Genomic DNA, 18543 nt, shown 5'->3' on the forward strand with positions numbered 1-18543 from the left:
GATCCGAATTTCTAAATTCGGCTTATAATCCCGCCGTAACGACGTACAAGCTTTGTTTCGCCATTGTGTGTGACAGCTTTAATTGTTTTGTTTTTAAGGATATGAATATGTATTTTTAACTCTAATATCTGGTGGCTAATTACTTTATTAAATCATAAGGGAATTTTTTTTCTTTTTACTTGATATGAAACACGAATGGTTAGCGAGTACAACTCATGTTTTAGCCAAGTTAACATTTTTGCGGAAAATCTGGGTTGAAAAGTCGAATGGTGAGCATATTGTCCTCTCAGGATCTTTAAAAACTATGCTTCTCTGCAGTGTATGTATGTACCTACTAGAATAAACATCACACACTCACACATACACACACACACACACACACACTCATTCATTTGCTAGATCTACACGAAATCTTTTGTACTAATCTTTATGTTTCTGTGGTTAACATTAATTGGCTTGTTTAAAGAATATCTTTGAATTGTTTTGTTTAACATATGTTGCTGTTGTCAACCCAAATAAAAGAAATATAAAAAATAACAATGAAATAAATCTATTGCTCTTTTTTTATATGAAAGAAGATGAAAGTCTAAACTAGCCAGGGCTTCTATTTTTTAATGAAAATGATTTAATTTTTTTTTGTATGAATGTAATTATGAAAACATTGTAATTTCATCTTCGCATTAAATAAAAGTCCTCGTCCGTGTGTCGACTCACCTCTCTTTTTCGAAGTATACCAGAATCGATATATGGATTCAAAGTACTCTAATGGTTAAAATTAAAGAATACGACTCTCATATTACTTAAAGGATAAAACATCACTAATGAACTGTTAAATTAAGTCAATAATTGGTATTTTTTCATTCTTTGGATCACAAATTAAGTCAGGCGACGTAGCATAGTTATGTAAATGGTCGAGTGCGATATTGGTGCCATGGGTTCAAACCCGCTAATTACAAAATAAATTAAAAAAAAAGATATTTTAAGTATTTCTTGTGCATTTTTTACATTTTCTTTCTCTATGAAAGCTGTTTTATGAAACCACTTCTTAAATATTTTTAACATCCAGATATGACAATTGATTTATGAGTGTCAGACAGACCGCTGTTCTCTTACTCTCTTTTCTCCTATTTTAGAATTTTGTTTACACAAGTCGCAAAGACATTATAGTCGAGAAGATTGCAAAGAAGATAGAGGAATACTGAAGCAAACAAAGCGAACATTTTTATTGCGAAAATTATCGTTATTATTTTTTTGCGGTGAAACAAAAGAACATCGCTGTGATTCTTCCTTGCGAAATGAAAAGTTCGGTGATTAAATGCGAACAAAGTATAGGTGCAACTATGAAAAGTTTATTCGAGGAAGAAAACTTCACACTGCTATCGACTGGGTAGGAAAATCGCGGCATAGCGCCCCTATTATTATTTCTAATGACTTTTGTTCTTCCAAAGCAACCATCAGCATTTTCAAAGTATCTATTGACACGAAATCATTTCAAAATATTAAGGTGTGAGTCAATACTTTTATTATACTTTTCGATTTATCAGATTCTTTTTGTTCCTATTTTTGTCTGAAATAAATTAAATTTTTATGGACCTTAGTGTATACATATTGTTTAAACTAGTGTAAATATAATGTATAGACCCTAGTGTATAGGAATACATATTTCTCGAGGGATGATATAGCTTCTTTGAGAAATTCATGTATTATGCTTAGCTTGAAACAAATTTAGAATTCTACAAGATAATTGATTTAAAAAATGGAAAGGAGCTAGTAAGATCATCCATTGAGAGTTTTTGAGTAATTCATATATTTTTATCGGTAATTTTATATACAGTGAAACCTCTATCTATCGTTCCTCGAATAATCATTTTCCTGGATGTGTCGTTTATTTCTTCTATCCCGACTTAATTTCATACTAAACTAAACCGCATCGATCGTTTCTCTATCACCATTTACCGCATTTATCGTTCGAATTAAGCTGCATATTTGATACATTTTGTCTGTTTTTTTTTCTTACATTCCACGGTAACGTATGGGATAGAAACTATCGAAAGCTTGTGCAACCAATACCAGAAGCCGAAAATATACTGTTGACTTACGAAAATAAAACAGTTAAAAAACAAAAGTATTTTTTAAAATTCTATTGAGGTTTGTTTTTTTTTTTAATAAATACATTTGCATCTTCTCATTCTTCTTAGAATTCATCATTCTTCTTAGAATTTTAGCCTACGAATGGTTATGCAGATTGGGAGGACGGTATCTTTACTCGGTCGTATCTATTTGCGTATTGACCTCTTAATCCCGCATTCGTTGTTTTCCCGCATTCATAGTTTATTTCAATAGGTCCCTTTAAAAACGATAGATAGAGATTTCACTGTATATTATTGCTTTTTGCCAATGATTCCAATGTTTTTTTACTAGACCTTTTTATTATTTTTTTTTATTCTTTTCAGTTTAATACACTTTGCAGTTTTTTTATTTATTTAATAAAAAAATCAGGTTTTAATTGTATTTCAATATCACGTTTTGTTTATATAATGTTTAAATATATTTTATATTTAATAGATTTGCGTACGAAAAACGTCTCTGGACGTTGCTAATATTAAATATGCTTTGTTTTATGAAAAAAATGCTTTATGCTATTAACATCAGAATAGGATTTTTTTAACCTTGTAAATATTGAAATTGTCCAATGCGTTCACTCGATATTTCAAATTACTTCTACTTTGGTTTGATATTTTTTTCACTGTTGCAAAAAGCACTGTTCATTAAATTGACTGTTATAATATACACCGCTTACCGGCATAGAACAAAAAAATCCAACTGACCGTATTTAAAAAAAATAAGCAGTGTCTAAAGAACAAGGTTAAATTTTGAAAAATATTTAGAATAAGATTCTCTCTACATTTTAAATATTACAAAATTTAACCATAAATTTTCTATTGACAGTCTTTCATCCTAAGCTTGCGTCATCTGTGTCGCAATATGCACTAGTTTATCCAATATATGAAACACTCCATTGATCACTTTTTCTTCATTTAATTAGAGATCTAGTTAACATCGGTCGATGCAGTGCTTAATGTATAATCAAGACGCGGATAGGGGTCACAGATGATATTTAAGGTAAAGGTTTTTACGTACTCCCCTCTTACACAACTCTTACAAAAGGGCAATCGATGGGAAAATGAAGTGATCCACATTCATAAATAATTTTCAGTCCCAAAAGGTGAGCAAAATCCTTTGAAGTATTTGATATTTCGTATACATGAAAATGAAGGAATCATTTATCAAAGGAATTTGGAAACGAAGTTCAAAAAGGTAAAGAGTGTTTTTTTTTTAAGGAATATCATTTCAAGATAAAAAATTATCTTAAATTTTCAGTGAAAATTGAGAGATTGTTAAGTCTTTATTAACATACTTAATGACGTAAAGGCCTTATATCTACATATAAATATCCACATATAAAATCAAATTCCGATTTTTATTTTAAAATTAAAAAAATGCCTTTGTTAAAACCGAGAAAATATTTTTTAAGAAATTTAAAATTCACTTCCGTAAACGTTGACTTCGTTGGGTTATCTTAAAAAAATCTAACCACCACGCTGCAGATGTAGGCAGAGAAAAAATAATGCCATACAAATCTGTTGCAAAGACAGATTATTGTGGCGTTCTATTTTCTCTGCCTAACCCTGTTATTTGGATAAATATACCCACAATCAAACTCATTGATAAATGATTCGTTGAACAAATAATCCGTGTCATAGTGTGTTATATTGGATATGTTTACCGGAGAAATTTTATTATTTCACTCTGACTACTGCGCGCCACAACTGTGTGGAAGCGAGACAGCAATTTTGAACAGCAATCTTTCGATTCATACCATGATTCGTGAAGTTGATCTGTGAACATGGTACTGACTCCGTTTTATTATTAAGACAATTTATTTTATTAGTGATTTTTACAATATATTTCTATTTATTCAATATAACCCTGGACTGGTCCCCTGAAGTGCAGTAGTGATCACCATGCCTTCATGTAAATAACTATCAAGATAACAAACACTTCCTGAATAAGGTGCAGTGCCCTATGCACCATTAGGTGCAGATAACGGTTGGAAGAAGATTTCAAATACCCTTCCTTAGAGCATGCCTATTTCTTGAATACTTTGACGAAGGTTAACTTCGATTGGGTCGGCACAAAAAATATCGACAATCGAACAAACGGGCGGGTGTAATGACATTAGTAAGGTTTCCACCTTACGTCATCGCGTCTGACGCTAATTGGTCGAACTTCGCCACATTAACTTTAGTGGCAGAACGGCGGTTGTACGCAAAGCGTAAGAAACGGCCGTTTAGCTTTTTTCTGCCCTCAGAAGTCGACCGAAGTTGGACTTTGCAAGTTGCTGAGAACATTAAGCCGTGCTTTTTTCGGGCGCAATAACTTTTTGACAACTTGTATCGCTTTTTGTAGTCGCCACGTTTCTCGACTAGATGATCCGATTTTTGCTTTGTCGGTTGCCGAATCGACGCGTTAGTTTTTGGATCTTTATAGTAATTAAGTTGGCGAATTCGCGGTGTTCGATATACAAATTTTAAACTTTCTTCATTTCGTTCACTATGGAAGTGCGGATGAATTTATTTATTTTACTAAACAAAAATTATGGGACTATTACGGGATTAATTAAGATTTTTTTTACTGATGTTTCAGTATATATGAAGAAGAATATGGATCAAATACACTTAAACTATCAAAAAAAAGTTTGAGCGATCACTTTATATACTTATATAACCATCATTACTCTGATATAAAAAAATGTTTTATGTTTTTACACATACATATATCGTTTACGTAAGTTGGAAAATGCAATATTTTTTAAAAACTATTTTAGCCGTTATTATATATATCACATTTTTATGTTTTGAATATGCTCGGCCTAAATATAAATGATTTTTTACTAACTAACTAACCATCACGCCACTTCTCCCCAGGAAAACGCCATACTACCCTGTCTTTGCAAACATCCTTCATCCCAATCCACATTTATGCATCTCCTCATACATAAACACCGATTATTTCGACCGCTCTCAAGTATATGAAATACCTAATCGTGATAATCATTCATTCATTTTATCCACCTCCGTGGTGTAATGGTTAGCGTGTTTAGATACCGCGGTGGTCCCAGGTTCGATTCCCAGGGGGGGATGAAAATAAATATTAGTGGTATTAATATTTCTAATATTTATATAATATTACCCTGGACTGGTCCCTGAAGTGGAGAAGTGATCACCCTGCCTTCGTGTGAGTAACGATCAATATAACAGTGTGTCAATACAATGCAGTACCCTATACACCATTGGGTGCAGATAAGGGTTGAAAGAAGAAATTTCTATATTTTTTTTGTACTATTTGATCCGTTATTATACAGATTCAAATTTTTACGTTTGTTTGAAATATGGGCCCAAATATAAAAATTATTCTAAACTAGCTAACTAACCATCACGCCATTTCCCTGCAGGGGTAGAAAGAGAGAATAGAAAGCCACACTACCCTTTCTTTGAAAACATTCTTCGCTCTTCCACATTTATGCATCTTCTCATACACACCCGCCGATTATTTCGACCGTTTTAAGTATTTGACATATGATCATGCCAAGTTTTCCTCGGTCTTCTTCTGCGGATTTTTACAACTACATTTGCCTTATTGAGTAATTATTGTTATTTACTATTATTATTGGAGTCCGATGTAGCAAGTTTGTAATACCTGTTTCGTAAGAACTCTTATTTAGCCCCTAATAAACAACTATTGGATAAAGTTTGGGCACACTTGACCCATCTGGGGAGGCATGGACGTGAATTATTGTCGCCAACAACACATTAGCAAGTGTTGTTGCTGTAGTAAATGTTGCCGGGCCAAGTTTCCAGTTTGCGAAGCAATTAGGCGGCTGCGGTCGGCCTGTGAACGGTGCAGTCGAAATATCGGGCAATTGGAGACAGACGCTTGTTTTGCATAATTTCTTAAAGTTTAGCAAAGAAATGTAGAACACTCTCCTTATCATTCATTGTTTACTTTGTGTAATACCACTTTTATTAACACTTATTTGTGACCACCATTTGTCATTAAAATAAAATTATTATGATTTGACATTTGTATAATTTACAAAAAAGCAATTATTAAGTAAAAACAATAAACATTGAGTCTACGTTCCTCTCCAAGCAAAAAGCTTAGTCTTATTTGGAAAAGCACGCCGTAACTATATTAGATATTTTAAAAGAAAAAAAAAAACAAATTAATTTTCTGTTTGTCGATTTAAAAATATCATCATCCAAATTGTGTTTGAAACTCAAACGAAAATAACCTCAAATAATATTATTTATTTATTAGTTTATTTAGCGTTAACTTTGTGCAATTATGTAATGATATAATTAAATATAAAAATAAACAATTGTTTATTAACACGACTAGTTTCCTAAACCATGAATTAAATTTTAAAACTATACATAAAACCATTAATTTTGATTAGAAAATAAACTTCAAATCGTATTATTATTATGTCCACCGGTTTACCTATGAAGTTTTCGTGAAAACTGTTTTATTTTCGTATGTTTGCCGAAGGTTGATTTTCTTTAAAAGTTTTTTTTCGTAAAAAGGTCGCCGTTTGAGTGACAGAGGTGGAAGCAATAAGGCGAAAAGATTTATTTCTTTCGTTTCGTAAACTTAACCATTAACGTACATGTTATTCAGATGGAAAATTCATATAAACGCTGGTTTAATTATTTTTTGATTTTGAAATAACTTTGTAAATTGATTACAATTAAGATTTAAACACTTGTATTAATCATATTATTTTAACTTGTATTAAACCACTTTTTTGAGTTTATTAATGTTGACATGACTAGTTTTGAGAACAACTGAGATCTATACTATTTATTTTGAATTATAGCTAACTAACTAACTAACCAACCTTCATGCCACTTCCCTGTAGTGGTAGGCAGATAGAATAGAACGCCACTCTTATTTATCTTTCCAAACAAACTACGCCTCTGCCACATACATTCATTTCCTTATAAATACCCGCCAATTATTATCCTGACTTGAACACTTTTAAGTATTTTAAATATTTGATAATGGAATATTTACTTCGGTCTTCTTATGTTTCTATTCCTAACTACATTTGCTTCATAACATTGTTTTACTGCTCTTTCTTCACTCATTCGATTTATATGCCCAAACCATCTCAACGCACCTTTCTTAATATCATCGATTTTGCTTATTTTAGCCTTGAATTATTTCCTTATACCTCCACTTTTCGATTATCTATCATTTAATCACAGTAAAGTAAAATGTACCAGCTAAAGCTTAACTAGCCGTACAAAACTGAGTAATTGTTCCAACCCTAACGTGTGCAAGTGGACTGTTCAAAAGAAGGATACAAGTAGACTAAATGTTGTCAAAGTAAGGCAAAACGATGTATTAAAATGAAAAAAAAAAAATTTTTTTCATTTATTACATAGATACATACATTATTATTATTTTTTTATTTTATGTATTATAGGGCATGGCCTGTATTGAGCTGAAATACTTAAATGTAAATACTTTTTTTTAATTTTAGTATTTTCTTAATTTTAGATTATAAACATTACATACAAAAGATACATAAACAATTTACAGTATAAAGGTTTTACAATAAAATAATTACAACTGGAGTTTAATTAATTCACTTTCTACCTTGTCCCTTCCAACTAGAAGCAACCATCGATAGATACTTATTAATTATGATATCCCTAAATTTTCTTTGTATGATACTATCTTTCAATTTCGTTATATATTTTTTTTTTGCGAAATTGGTTTCGGACGCAAATAAATAAATAAATATAAATAAGAATTTTTAAAACACCCTATGAGTGTGACACGATTTTAGTGGTCATAGGTTAAAAGTAGTCTTTCCGTTTTTCCCCGCAAAAGAAACATTCTCGCGTGCGGAAAAAAGGGACAAAAGATTATAGAAGGTTGTGCACACATACTTATTTTCTTATTTATGACGTGTATCAATCGTCAGTGTGCGTGTTGCGCATATGTATGTGTTGGAGAGGGAAATATGTTACTTTTTTTATGCTCTCCTGCATAAAAAAGTGACCAAAATAAATAATATGTGGTATATTTGAGCGAAATCTCGCACGAATGTCTTTTATGGTATTGTTTACTTTTTGGGTAGTATGAGAATTTTTTTGTAGGACATGTTCTACAACTTTTGAATGTTTTACATACGGTGTTCGATAGTGATATTTATATACTGAAACACGTGTCACAATTTATTTTTTTATTTAATTTTATCTTTATTCCAAGAAAATAACTTGACTGAATAAAGTTAGTATTTTGAATACTTAGACGAATATAGGGTAAGAGTCAAAATAATCGGCAGGTATGTATGAGGAGTTGCATTAATATAGAAGAAGTGAAGAATGTTTTAAAAGATTTATATTATCCACTGACACTTCGTGATGGAATTGCATTTTTAATTTATTATTAGATTAAAACCAATATTTTTAGCTTTTCCACTTTTTTTTATTTATTTGACCAGCGACCGGGTTTCGTCGTTACCGACATCATCAGACTGGTCTGATGATGTCGGTAACGACGAAACCCGGTCGCTGGTCAAATAAATAAAAAAAGTGGAAAAGCTAAAAATATTGGTTTTAATCTAATAATAAAAAATGTTTTAAAATACAAAATGGTGTGGCGTTTTATGTTTTCCGCCTATCCCAGCGGAAATTGGCGTACTATTGGGTGACCAGACTAAAATAGTTTTAATTTTTTTTTTCAAATCTATATTGAAATAAATATCGATTCATAATGCTTAAACGATAGTTTTTACAGAAAAAATGTTTATTGCTCCATTAATTAATTATGACACCTTAAAGTTGGATTTTTTCATATAATTGTTAATTAAGTTAATTAAAGTGAACTTTCAAACCCTCGTAAAATAATGCATATTGTTGAGAAATATTTTTAAAAAAAAATTCTTGTTTGTACTCAATGACTTTTTTATTTTATTTTAATACTTTATTTAAATTCAGCTTAATTTTTGTGTAAATACCTTTATTGGTTTTAAAGTTATTGAATTTTAAAATAAAAGTAAGCGTGTTGCCCTATTCTACGATGTGAAGTTTAGTTGGTAAGTAAAGTTTAATTTAAAATGGACACTTTGGAACATATAGGGTGGAAATATGTGAATATCACATATCGCTCACTCCTTTAGACAACGTCATATATAAAAAAAATCGTCAATTTTCAGTTTTGCATGATTTCGGAATGTCCAAAATGTGTACTATATCCCAGCAAAAGCGGCATATTTTTAACTGAATATTTACCCGCCACACGGCAGAAAGTTTTTTTTTTGTATTTTGAATAAAAGGTATCGTTTAATTAATTTTTTTAATCATACTGAATATTTTTCAAATGTAGAAAAAACCTTCAGGTTTTACCTAAAACGATCTGTTGCACAGTAAAAAGTTTGATAAGTGGCTTGATATGTGTTTTTAATACATTTTATTATATTCTTAAACTTTGAAAACGATCTCCTGAAAAATCTAGTTTTTCGATATATGACGTTGTTTGAAGGGAGCGAGCGATATTAAATGTTCGAATATGTGAATGTCATATACATATTAAGACGAGAAGGGGTATGTTTTGATTAAGCAAACAGGAGTATGATTTCGACCTAAACATGTGAATATCTTTCTAAGTTTGAATTAATTGATGAAGACTATGCCGAACTTCCCCGAGCTTCGAGGCTAGTATCTCTGTTATATCCGCAGCCCAATATTCCTAACATCTTCGGCCGGTCGTTAGGCGTCGGTAACGACCGTCGGGCGTCCCGAACGGCCGACCATAACGCCGTTATAGCGCCGAAGCTCCGCTAACTTTCCTCGACAGACAGGAGCTTTCAAATATTTCTATTTAGTGCTTTCGGTAAGGTCAAATTACTGACCCATCCAGGTCATTTATTCCGCAGGCTCATCCCAAAGTGTGAGTTTGTATTCTGTAATTGTTTAGAAGTTTTATCGGCGATACTTTTCGAGTACTATTTGTAAAACGGACGAGAATTCTTGAGTAAATCTAGACTAGAGAAGAAATTCCTTGTTTTCACGTATGTAAGGATTACTTACCTAATATTTCAGTCAGAGAGTGTTATTTTTATAATAATTATTTCGGTGTCTCTAAGAATTGAAGCCGGGACCTTCAGCACTGTAGCCAAACGCGCTAACCACTACACTACGAAGGCTTACATTTTTTTTTTATCCTCTGATTTAAAAAAAAATCTTCTTCTCAGCCTTGTCCGCACCCGATGGTGCATAAGGCACTGCATCATATAAATGCAGTGTTATCATGATCGTTAAATACAGAAAGGAAACCAATCAGCCCTTCGCTCCAGGTACCAGCCCAGGGTAACATTGAATAAATATTGGTGAGAAAATTACTTATATACTTGACCGCCCCCCGCAGGAATCGAACTCGAGACCTCCAGTACGGTAGCCGAGCGTGCATACTATTACGCAACGGAGACGGAAAAAGTTTTTAAATTCAAAATCATTTTTTTGTTGTCAAATTAGTGATTGAAAACGTATGAAAGATGTTCGAATAGTAAAATAAGAAAATAATGAAAGGACAAGTATGTATAGTGTGGATAAAATAAAAATTGGTCTGATATTGTTTGGAAGTATGGAACAAATGAGTGGAAAAAAATAATAAAATAAATTAAGGAGACGAATTTAGTTGGAAATAAAAGCAGAAGAAAACCTGAAAAAAAATATCTAATAAAATACTTCAAATACTTAAAAGTGGACATGTCAAGAGTTGGAATTATCAGAGGGAATATATCAAAGAAGTGATGCATGAATGTGGAAGAGACAAACGTTTGCAAAAACAGAGTTGTTTGGACCTAAACATGTGAACATCTTCTCTGCCCACTCTTTTGAGGAAGCGACCTTATGGTTTGTTAGTTAATTTTAAAGTTCCTTTTAATTCACTTAAAACAACAACTAAAAAGTGTATTGTACTGGAAACGTTAACGTACGTTGTGAACCTTGCCTTAACCCTGTACTCGTATATGTACATTCCTATACGCTCCATAGGGTAGATCCGGAGAAAATGGATGGGGCATAATTGCGTTACGTGTAAGTTGAGACAAGAGTATATTCAATGGAGCGAATAAAAGCGCTCGAGTATTGCTGCAAGACTGCACTGATATTTAATAAGAATTCCATTGTTTGAGGACAATAGAAAGATTTATACTTAGGGAAGCATAGGGCGAAACGGGGTTTCGGAAGTTTAACAACCCTTGATTTGGCAACACATTTTTATCTAATTGTAACATTCCTTCAATTAAGTAACCCGATATATGGTAAAACTGCCAATTAAAAAAAAATATTCAAGTATTATTGTAGTATAAATTCGATATTTTGTAAAGTAATGTTATTTTTAAAGAAAACAGTTGTTTTTTACCACTTGAGTTTATTTTATGACGACTAGTTTTGGAAGCTAAGCTTCCATCTTCAGGTCTAAACGTAAACTTTGCACTTGGACCTAAAGATAGCTAAGCTTCTGAAAGTAGTCGTCTCAAAATAAACGCAAATGGTAAAAAACAAATGTTTTCTTTAAAAATATCATCACGTCTTACCACAAAGTAAATGCTGAAACATTAAATAAAATAGAATTATGTTCACAACGTTGTAGGTGTTGTGAACCAAGGTGTAAATCAAGGAATCTTGACTAATTAGCAATTCTTACATTATCGGTATCTCAACATAGATGAAGAAAACAATGGAAGTTTGAGTATTATTAGGGCTTACAACCTGACAAAACCTGGTATAAGTCATCACTTTATAAACGTGTAATATTTACCATTCTACCCATGATTGACAACCACACTACTCAATTTTTTTCTCAAAAATACAAATTATGATCACATTGCTTTTTGTTTACTTGATTATTTAAAAAAAATATCGAATCGGATCTTACAGATATTTTAATGGAAATATCTGTGCCAAGTAAAAACTTACTCAAATCAATATGTGCTGCCGCGAACTCACATGAGAATCAACGTGAGAATTACATGATTTACATATGTATGAGTTCCAATTTTTTGTAATATAATTATCATAGGTAGAATGGTGAATAATACACGTGTGATAACTCAAACCAGCCTATGAAAAGTCTTAAGCCCTGTTTATACCTAGACTCTCATTTCATTTATGTTGAGATGTCTAAATGTAATAAAGAAATGATACGAGCCCATAAGTATGAGTTTGGAAACGCCTTGTTCTCGGAGGTTCCTTGGCTACGAAAATTCGATTTCAGTGCCTTGTCATGGTTGCTTTATCACCCTTATTTTATAGTGCAATGGCGCTATCCCGCTATGCCCCATGACCCGTAATGCCCTGCCCTCCTCTATATGATATACATCGTACATTTAAGAAAAGCAGATATTGGAAAATCGTGAACGAAATTTCATTTTCATTTAATACTGTAACACAGTTTTTTAGTGAAGAGTGTGAAGAGGGTGTTATTTTCCATATATTATATACTTTTGAATTATGTCAAGTAATGTTTATAATTTATATGTATTTAAAAACAAACAAGATCATATGAAAAGTCTTAAATATAGTAACAAAACACATATCATAAATATAATATTATCATTATCATTAAATTAAACTTTGTAACTAAAATTTAATGTTTATAGTAAATACTTTCTGACATATTTTATAAATTTTAAACAATAAAACAAAAAATGTACTGATAAAAGAGTAGTTATAAACAAAGTTGTTTTTTTTTATAAACCATTATATAGACTTTTTTATTTTATTTTTATTTTACTATTAACCGGGTTTGGTTGTTACTGACATCATCAGATCAATAAGAGGCTAGTAAATTCTATGTTATTTACACAAAAAGGCCGGGGTTGATAACCATAAATGAATATATGTTTCAGATAAAATCGAGGAGTAGACAGGCCTTAAAAGGGATGGGCTGATGAATAATTTCAGTCGCCAAAAATTGGATATGAGCGGTCGAAGAAAGAAAAGCATAGAAAAATGTGAAAGAAGCCTACATCCAGCAGTGGAGAAGAGGAGGCTGAAGAAGAAGAAAAAGTTGTATGAAGAGGTGTATGAATATGGGAGGGGCAACGATTGTTTGCAATATGCTAATAATCAAACAAACAAAGGCTAGAAAAAGCCATGGGCGGGACATATTGTGAGACAAAACCCACAAGATGGACCCCAAAATTTTTGAGATGGAGATCTTGAGAGACTAAAAGTGGTGTTGGAGGACCTCAAAAAATATGGTCCGACGACAATATATTATATAAAGTTTTGTCCGCCTCCGTAATGTAATGGTAGGCACGCTCGGCTACCGTTCTGGAGGTCCCGGGTTCGATTCCCAAGGGGGGCAAAATAAATATTAGTGATTTTTTCACTGTCATATTTATTCAATATTACCCTGGACTGGTACCTGAAGCGGAGGGCTGATCACCTTTCCTTCATGTGTAAACGATCAAGATAACACTGCGTTTATATGACGCAGTGCCCTATGCACCATTGGGGTGCGGATAAGGGTTTTATTTTTTAATTTATTACAATTTTAAGACTTTAGGACTGACCGCAATTTAAAAAAAATACCAAAGTACCTGTTGTCACGGAATTTTAAGGCTCTCATATCGACGGCCCCTACGTAAAGTATTCTATCTGCAAATCTGTTACTTTACAGGAGAGAGCTTAGAAGATTTTTTCAACGTATTCTTTTTAATTAACTAACGGTTTTATCTGAAATTCTAAACAAGTATTATTCATTCAGATAAATTATAGTTATCTGCGGGAAGGGTAATTTTACCGTTTCACTCGACTGGTGGTGTTGGGCGGGAAGGGTAATTTTACCTTTTCACTCGACTCATCGTAAATTGCGTGTTAGTTATTTTTACGCATGACTTTTGCGGCATCTTTTGATCTCACATCGATGAATACAGTATGGTTAAATGTTATCACTTCTTTTCAGAGATATTTATCTCTTTTATGAGCGTGAATCCGCAAACTATGATGATTTAAATGATTATGTTAAAAATAAAAATAAATTAAATACTCACACTCCATCTATCTTGATCCTCATGAAGCCATATAATTTTAGGAGGGGGGTTTCCCTCCACGTCACAAGTGAGCGTTACTGTAGCATCAAGATCCGTTTCGACATCACTCGGTCTTGTGCGGAAACTTGGTCCGTCTGAAACAAGAGCGTTCGAGTCAGGAACACCAGCGTTTGAATTGCTTTAAGACATAATGGAATAGGGTAGTTTCACGGTTTCGTGATTTCATGAATTTCAAGGAAAATGGAAAGTTTTCATGAAAAAAGTGGTTTCGATATATTGAAATACGATTTCAATCAGAAACGCATTTTTAAAAGAAAAAATATCCTTATTTAGTTTTTTCATAAGTTTGTTTTTCAATTAATAGATTTTATGTCAATGGGAACAATGATTTGCTTTTCAAACAGCTTTTCTTTCGATATTTGTCTTCCGAGTTATTCATAAAAAAAAATCATTTACTAGTAATTTTTGTAATAATCACATTGTAATAAGTACATCTTAATTGTTTTATCTTAAAATCAAGGAAAAGGACAAAAATGTAAAATATTAAAATAAAATAAAACAAATTAATTCTAGTAACAATAGATAAAAGGGCAAAATAATATAAAGTTCCTTATTATTATGCAGATTTTTTATAGCACATTTAATAAACAATAAAAAAATAATGAAACACAATTGAATTTTAAGGTGGTTTATTTGTTTTTGACCACTTTTATTTTTGTTACAATTATTCCAACCGATTTTTACAATTACCTTGTCTTCTTTAAGGATGAATAAATGCTTTATAAAATACAAGGCTTTCAAATCAAAAACAGTTGAAGAAAAAGTTTCAAAATTTAATGTGATTAAGAAGAAAGTTTTTTTTTATTAACTTTAAACAAGACATATTGTTTAAGATTTATTTATATTTTTTCAATGAATTTTATTTATCAGTGATTTATAAATATTAATAAGGTATGTGGTATGTATTTACATGCGACATCCAGTGTTTCAGAATCTTCGCTTCTTCCAACATCATTGTGTGCTTCACATCTTACGATGGAATTATGCAGATCTCTGGTCACGTTCCGAATTATCTGTAAAAAAATCACCTTTGAATTTTTGTTTTGTAATTGTTTAGAATTAAAAAATAAAAGAAAATTCATTAATTGATTCGATAGTCACTTTGTGGTTACAAATATCCATTTTTAATTGACGTTTTGCATTGTTAATACCACTATTTCTTAAAAAAAAACACGTTTTTAAATTGCATTATGTATGATTTTGAAATACTGTTTAACAATGAGGCGGAATGCATCGAAACATGTTTCACAATACATTTTTATAAAAAGTGGTTTTCACCAAGTAAAACGTAAAAGAATAATGAAAAAATATTTAGTCTTCAAAATATGTTTTAATACTACTATTACCATCCCTTATCCGCACCCAATAGTGACACAAATTTAATTTGATCCTTTATTATTATGTTAAGGCATAGGAATTAGCCCTGCGCTTAAGGTAACAATTGAGGGTAGATATTCTATTTATTGTTCAGTGAATAAAGAGTTTTATTCATTTTGACCCCCCTGGGAATTGATCCCAAGACCACCACAATGGTAGCCGAATGTGCTCACAACTATACTGTGGAGACGGACACATGAGTATTATATGGCAAGAAAAAAATATTTCTAATAGCCTGTTCTTAAAATTTCATGAGGAATTTGAAAAAAATAAAGAATTTTAAAAACATCTTACCAGGTTTGTTGTGAAATTTCCGATTTGCTCGTCATTCAAATACCAACGGTAGGTAACATTGCTTGGGTTGGCATCCACTTTGCATTCTGAAACAAACAAAATAAAATAAATTAGCAAAAATTATTAAAGCTGGGACGAATTAATAAAAAATTAAAAAATAATAACATTGTAAAATTAACAAAGCGACATCTTCGTAAAAAAACTACCTCAAAGGCGCGTCGCTGTGATTAAATTGGGAGAAAAATTTGGAAACGATTTTGTAAACGAATGCGCTTTGAGTTTTTTCATTCTATAGATCACCTCACTCTCACTATTTTTAACGGCTACAAAAAGTCTTTTTATGCCATCGGTGCCATTACAGCTAAGGCAAGCTCACCAAATGCACAAGTAGATGAAGTGTACTGATTGAAAGCTGGTAAAATCACTTGGCCGTTGTTATAACCGATTGAAACATAAGACAACGTTTTGAGTGTATCCAAATCTTGTTCACAAATCTGGACTAATTAAAGGAGTTTATTTCATATTTTTGAAGATAATTCAGATTTGTGAACAAGTATTTGGACACACTCAAAATGTTTAAATAAATTAACTTGTCAAATTATGAGCTAAAATAATAAAAATGAAAATTATATTTTCTGGCGTTTCTCTTGTGTGTGATTATAATCCGAACTTCGGACCTTACATACTAATATAAGAGTTTCTGCTCAATAAAAAGCTTCTTTTCATCTCACCACTAGATGTCTCTATTGAATTTCTAGTGATTCAAGAACAAGGTTTCTAAATTGGTTCAAATATACATATATAGAACTTCTAAGAATTTGAGTAGCTAGGATGTCAATAATGGGTAGAATTGGTGAATGTAAAACGTGTGTAAAGTGATCACTTAAACCAGGCTGTGACAGTCGTCAGCCCCGTGAATGCCCATACTTCCATATTCTTCTTCATCTTCGATGAGATGTCAAAAAATAATATGAAACATAAGACGTCTATCAGCCAAATTGTCTGGAATTCATAGTTCCTTTAGAAACTCTGGAGTGGTATAATATATGGATTTAAATAAAAGGAGATAGAATTAATACTCTTCCCTTTCAGGAAAGCGTCACCAGTGCAAATCGTGAAATAGTGGAGTGATGTGACTTAATTAAGAGATTCCGAAGATCAGTCTCATTGCAGCGTTTAAAACTGATTGCAGTCGAGATGTATTCACCCGTATATTCAATTAAAATAGTGGACTCTTGATACAGCATATATGTTTGGCTGTAGATAAATGAAAATAATGTTTTTAAATTAAAACCTATACTTATTTCAAGGATGGAGCGAAAAAATATATTATTTTCTATTATTAATTATTAATTTATATTATCTCAACATATAAAGTTGAACAAAAATATCGAAGTCTGGGTATTTACGGGGCTTACGACCGTCATAGATTGGTAATCACTTTACACACGCGTAACATTCATCAATTCTACCCATGATTGACAACTACACTACTCAAATTCTCGGAACTTCTATAAACCATTTATCCAATTTTGAAACATCGTACAAGAATCACTAGAATTTTCACAAGTAACATCTACTAGTGAGACTAAAAAACTTTTTTTAACTGAGCAGAAACTTTTATTATCATATGTGAGGTCCGAATCATTGATTAAAATCACATTTATGACAATTGTTAGCTCCGTAAATGCTTAGACTTCCATATTTTTCTTCATCTATGTTAAGGTATCAAAAATAATATGATAAATAACTCCTTTAATTGGGGATAATCCCAATTTGTGAACAAGTATTTTGACACACTCAAAATATTACGAAACAACTATGTCCAAAAAACATATCTTAAGCACACCTGTTCACAATATTTTGGTGTGTCCAAATTCAGGTAGGTATTCATTACTCTTCATTTTGACATTTAAAGCATAAGTTTCTATTCACCCCCTATTAGTTCAGATCATCCCCGATTTATTTGTCTGCGGCTACTGTCTTATTTCCATATCGAATGTTAAGGGATAAATGTTGGCACAAGGGATCACTCTAGTTCAAGTGGTATTTTATCGAATGTATGTTTTATTTTATAAAAAAGGTTCTGAAGTCAGTTAAATGAAAGAGGATTACATTTTAATAAAACCCCGTCATTAAGATATTAAAAGGAAATTTTCCTTTGTTTGAAGGGTATTTGTATATCAATCGAAGATAATTATGTCAGTAAATTTAAGAAAATTCAGCAAATCTTCATTCAACAAATGAATAAATTATATATGTAATAAAATGAAGTAAGCATATATCTAACTCAATAAAATAAGCTATTTAACGAATATCTTTAAATTTTTTCAAATCCCTAATAAGGTTGTTATTATGATTTCAAAATTTAATGAACCTATCATTGTAGTATAAAAATATGGTTTTTATTCGAATATAAAAATAAAATTCTTATAAAATACCATATTTGAGTTTAACATGAATAAAGTAAACATGAATATTTGAAGTTTAAATATTCTCGAAATTAAAGAATATTTGAATTAATTAACAACCCTTATCCGCACCCAATGGTGCATAGGGCACTGCATTGAATTGACGCAGTGTTATCTTGATCATTACTTACATGAAGGCAAGGTGATCACTCTTGCGCATCAGGAGCCAGTCCAGGGTAATATGAAATAAATATTACAGTG

The 18543-nt window shown here is 31.7% G+C and overlaps 1 protein-coding gene across 1 annotated transcript in view; it reads right to left on the bottom strand.

The window, feature by feature from the left end:
• LOC148304789 (irregular chiasm C-roughest protein-like) overlaps positions 1-18543 on the bottom strand; it is a 143048-nt gene that overhangs the window by 18236 nt on the left and 106269 nt on the right. Inside the window, exons 8-10 of the mRNA XM_088267743.1 lie at positions 15872-15957; positions 15111-15213; positions 14141-14274 (exon numbers count right to left, since the gene is read on the bottom strand). Of these exons, the coding sequence (XP_088123869.1) occupies positions 14141-14274; positions 15111-15213; positions 15872-15957 (323 nt within the window). The remainder of the gene's footprint in view (positions 1-14140; positions 14275-15110; positions 15214-15871; positions 15958-18543) is intronic.

This window comes from Brachycentrus maculatus, unplaced genomic scaffold (assembly GCF_059751285.1).
Source record: "Brachycentrus maculatus isolate JH-2025_06_01 unplaced genomic scaffold, ASM5975128v1 h1tg000304l, whole genome shotgun sequence".
In the NCBI taxonomy this organism is placed as follows: Eukaryota; Metazoa; Arthropoda; class Insecta; order Trichoptera; family Brachycentridae; genus Brachycentrus; species Brachycentrus maculatus.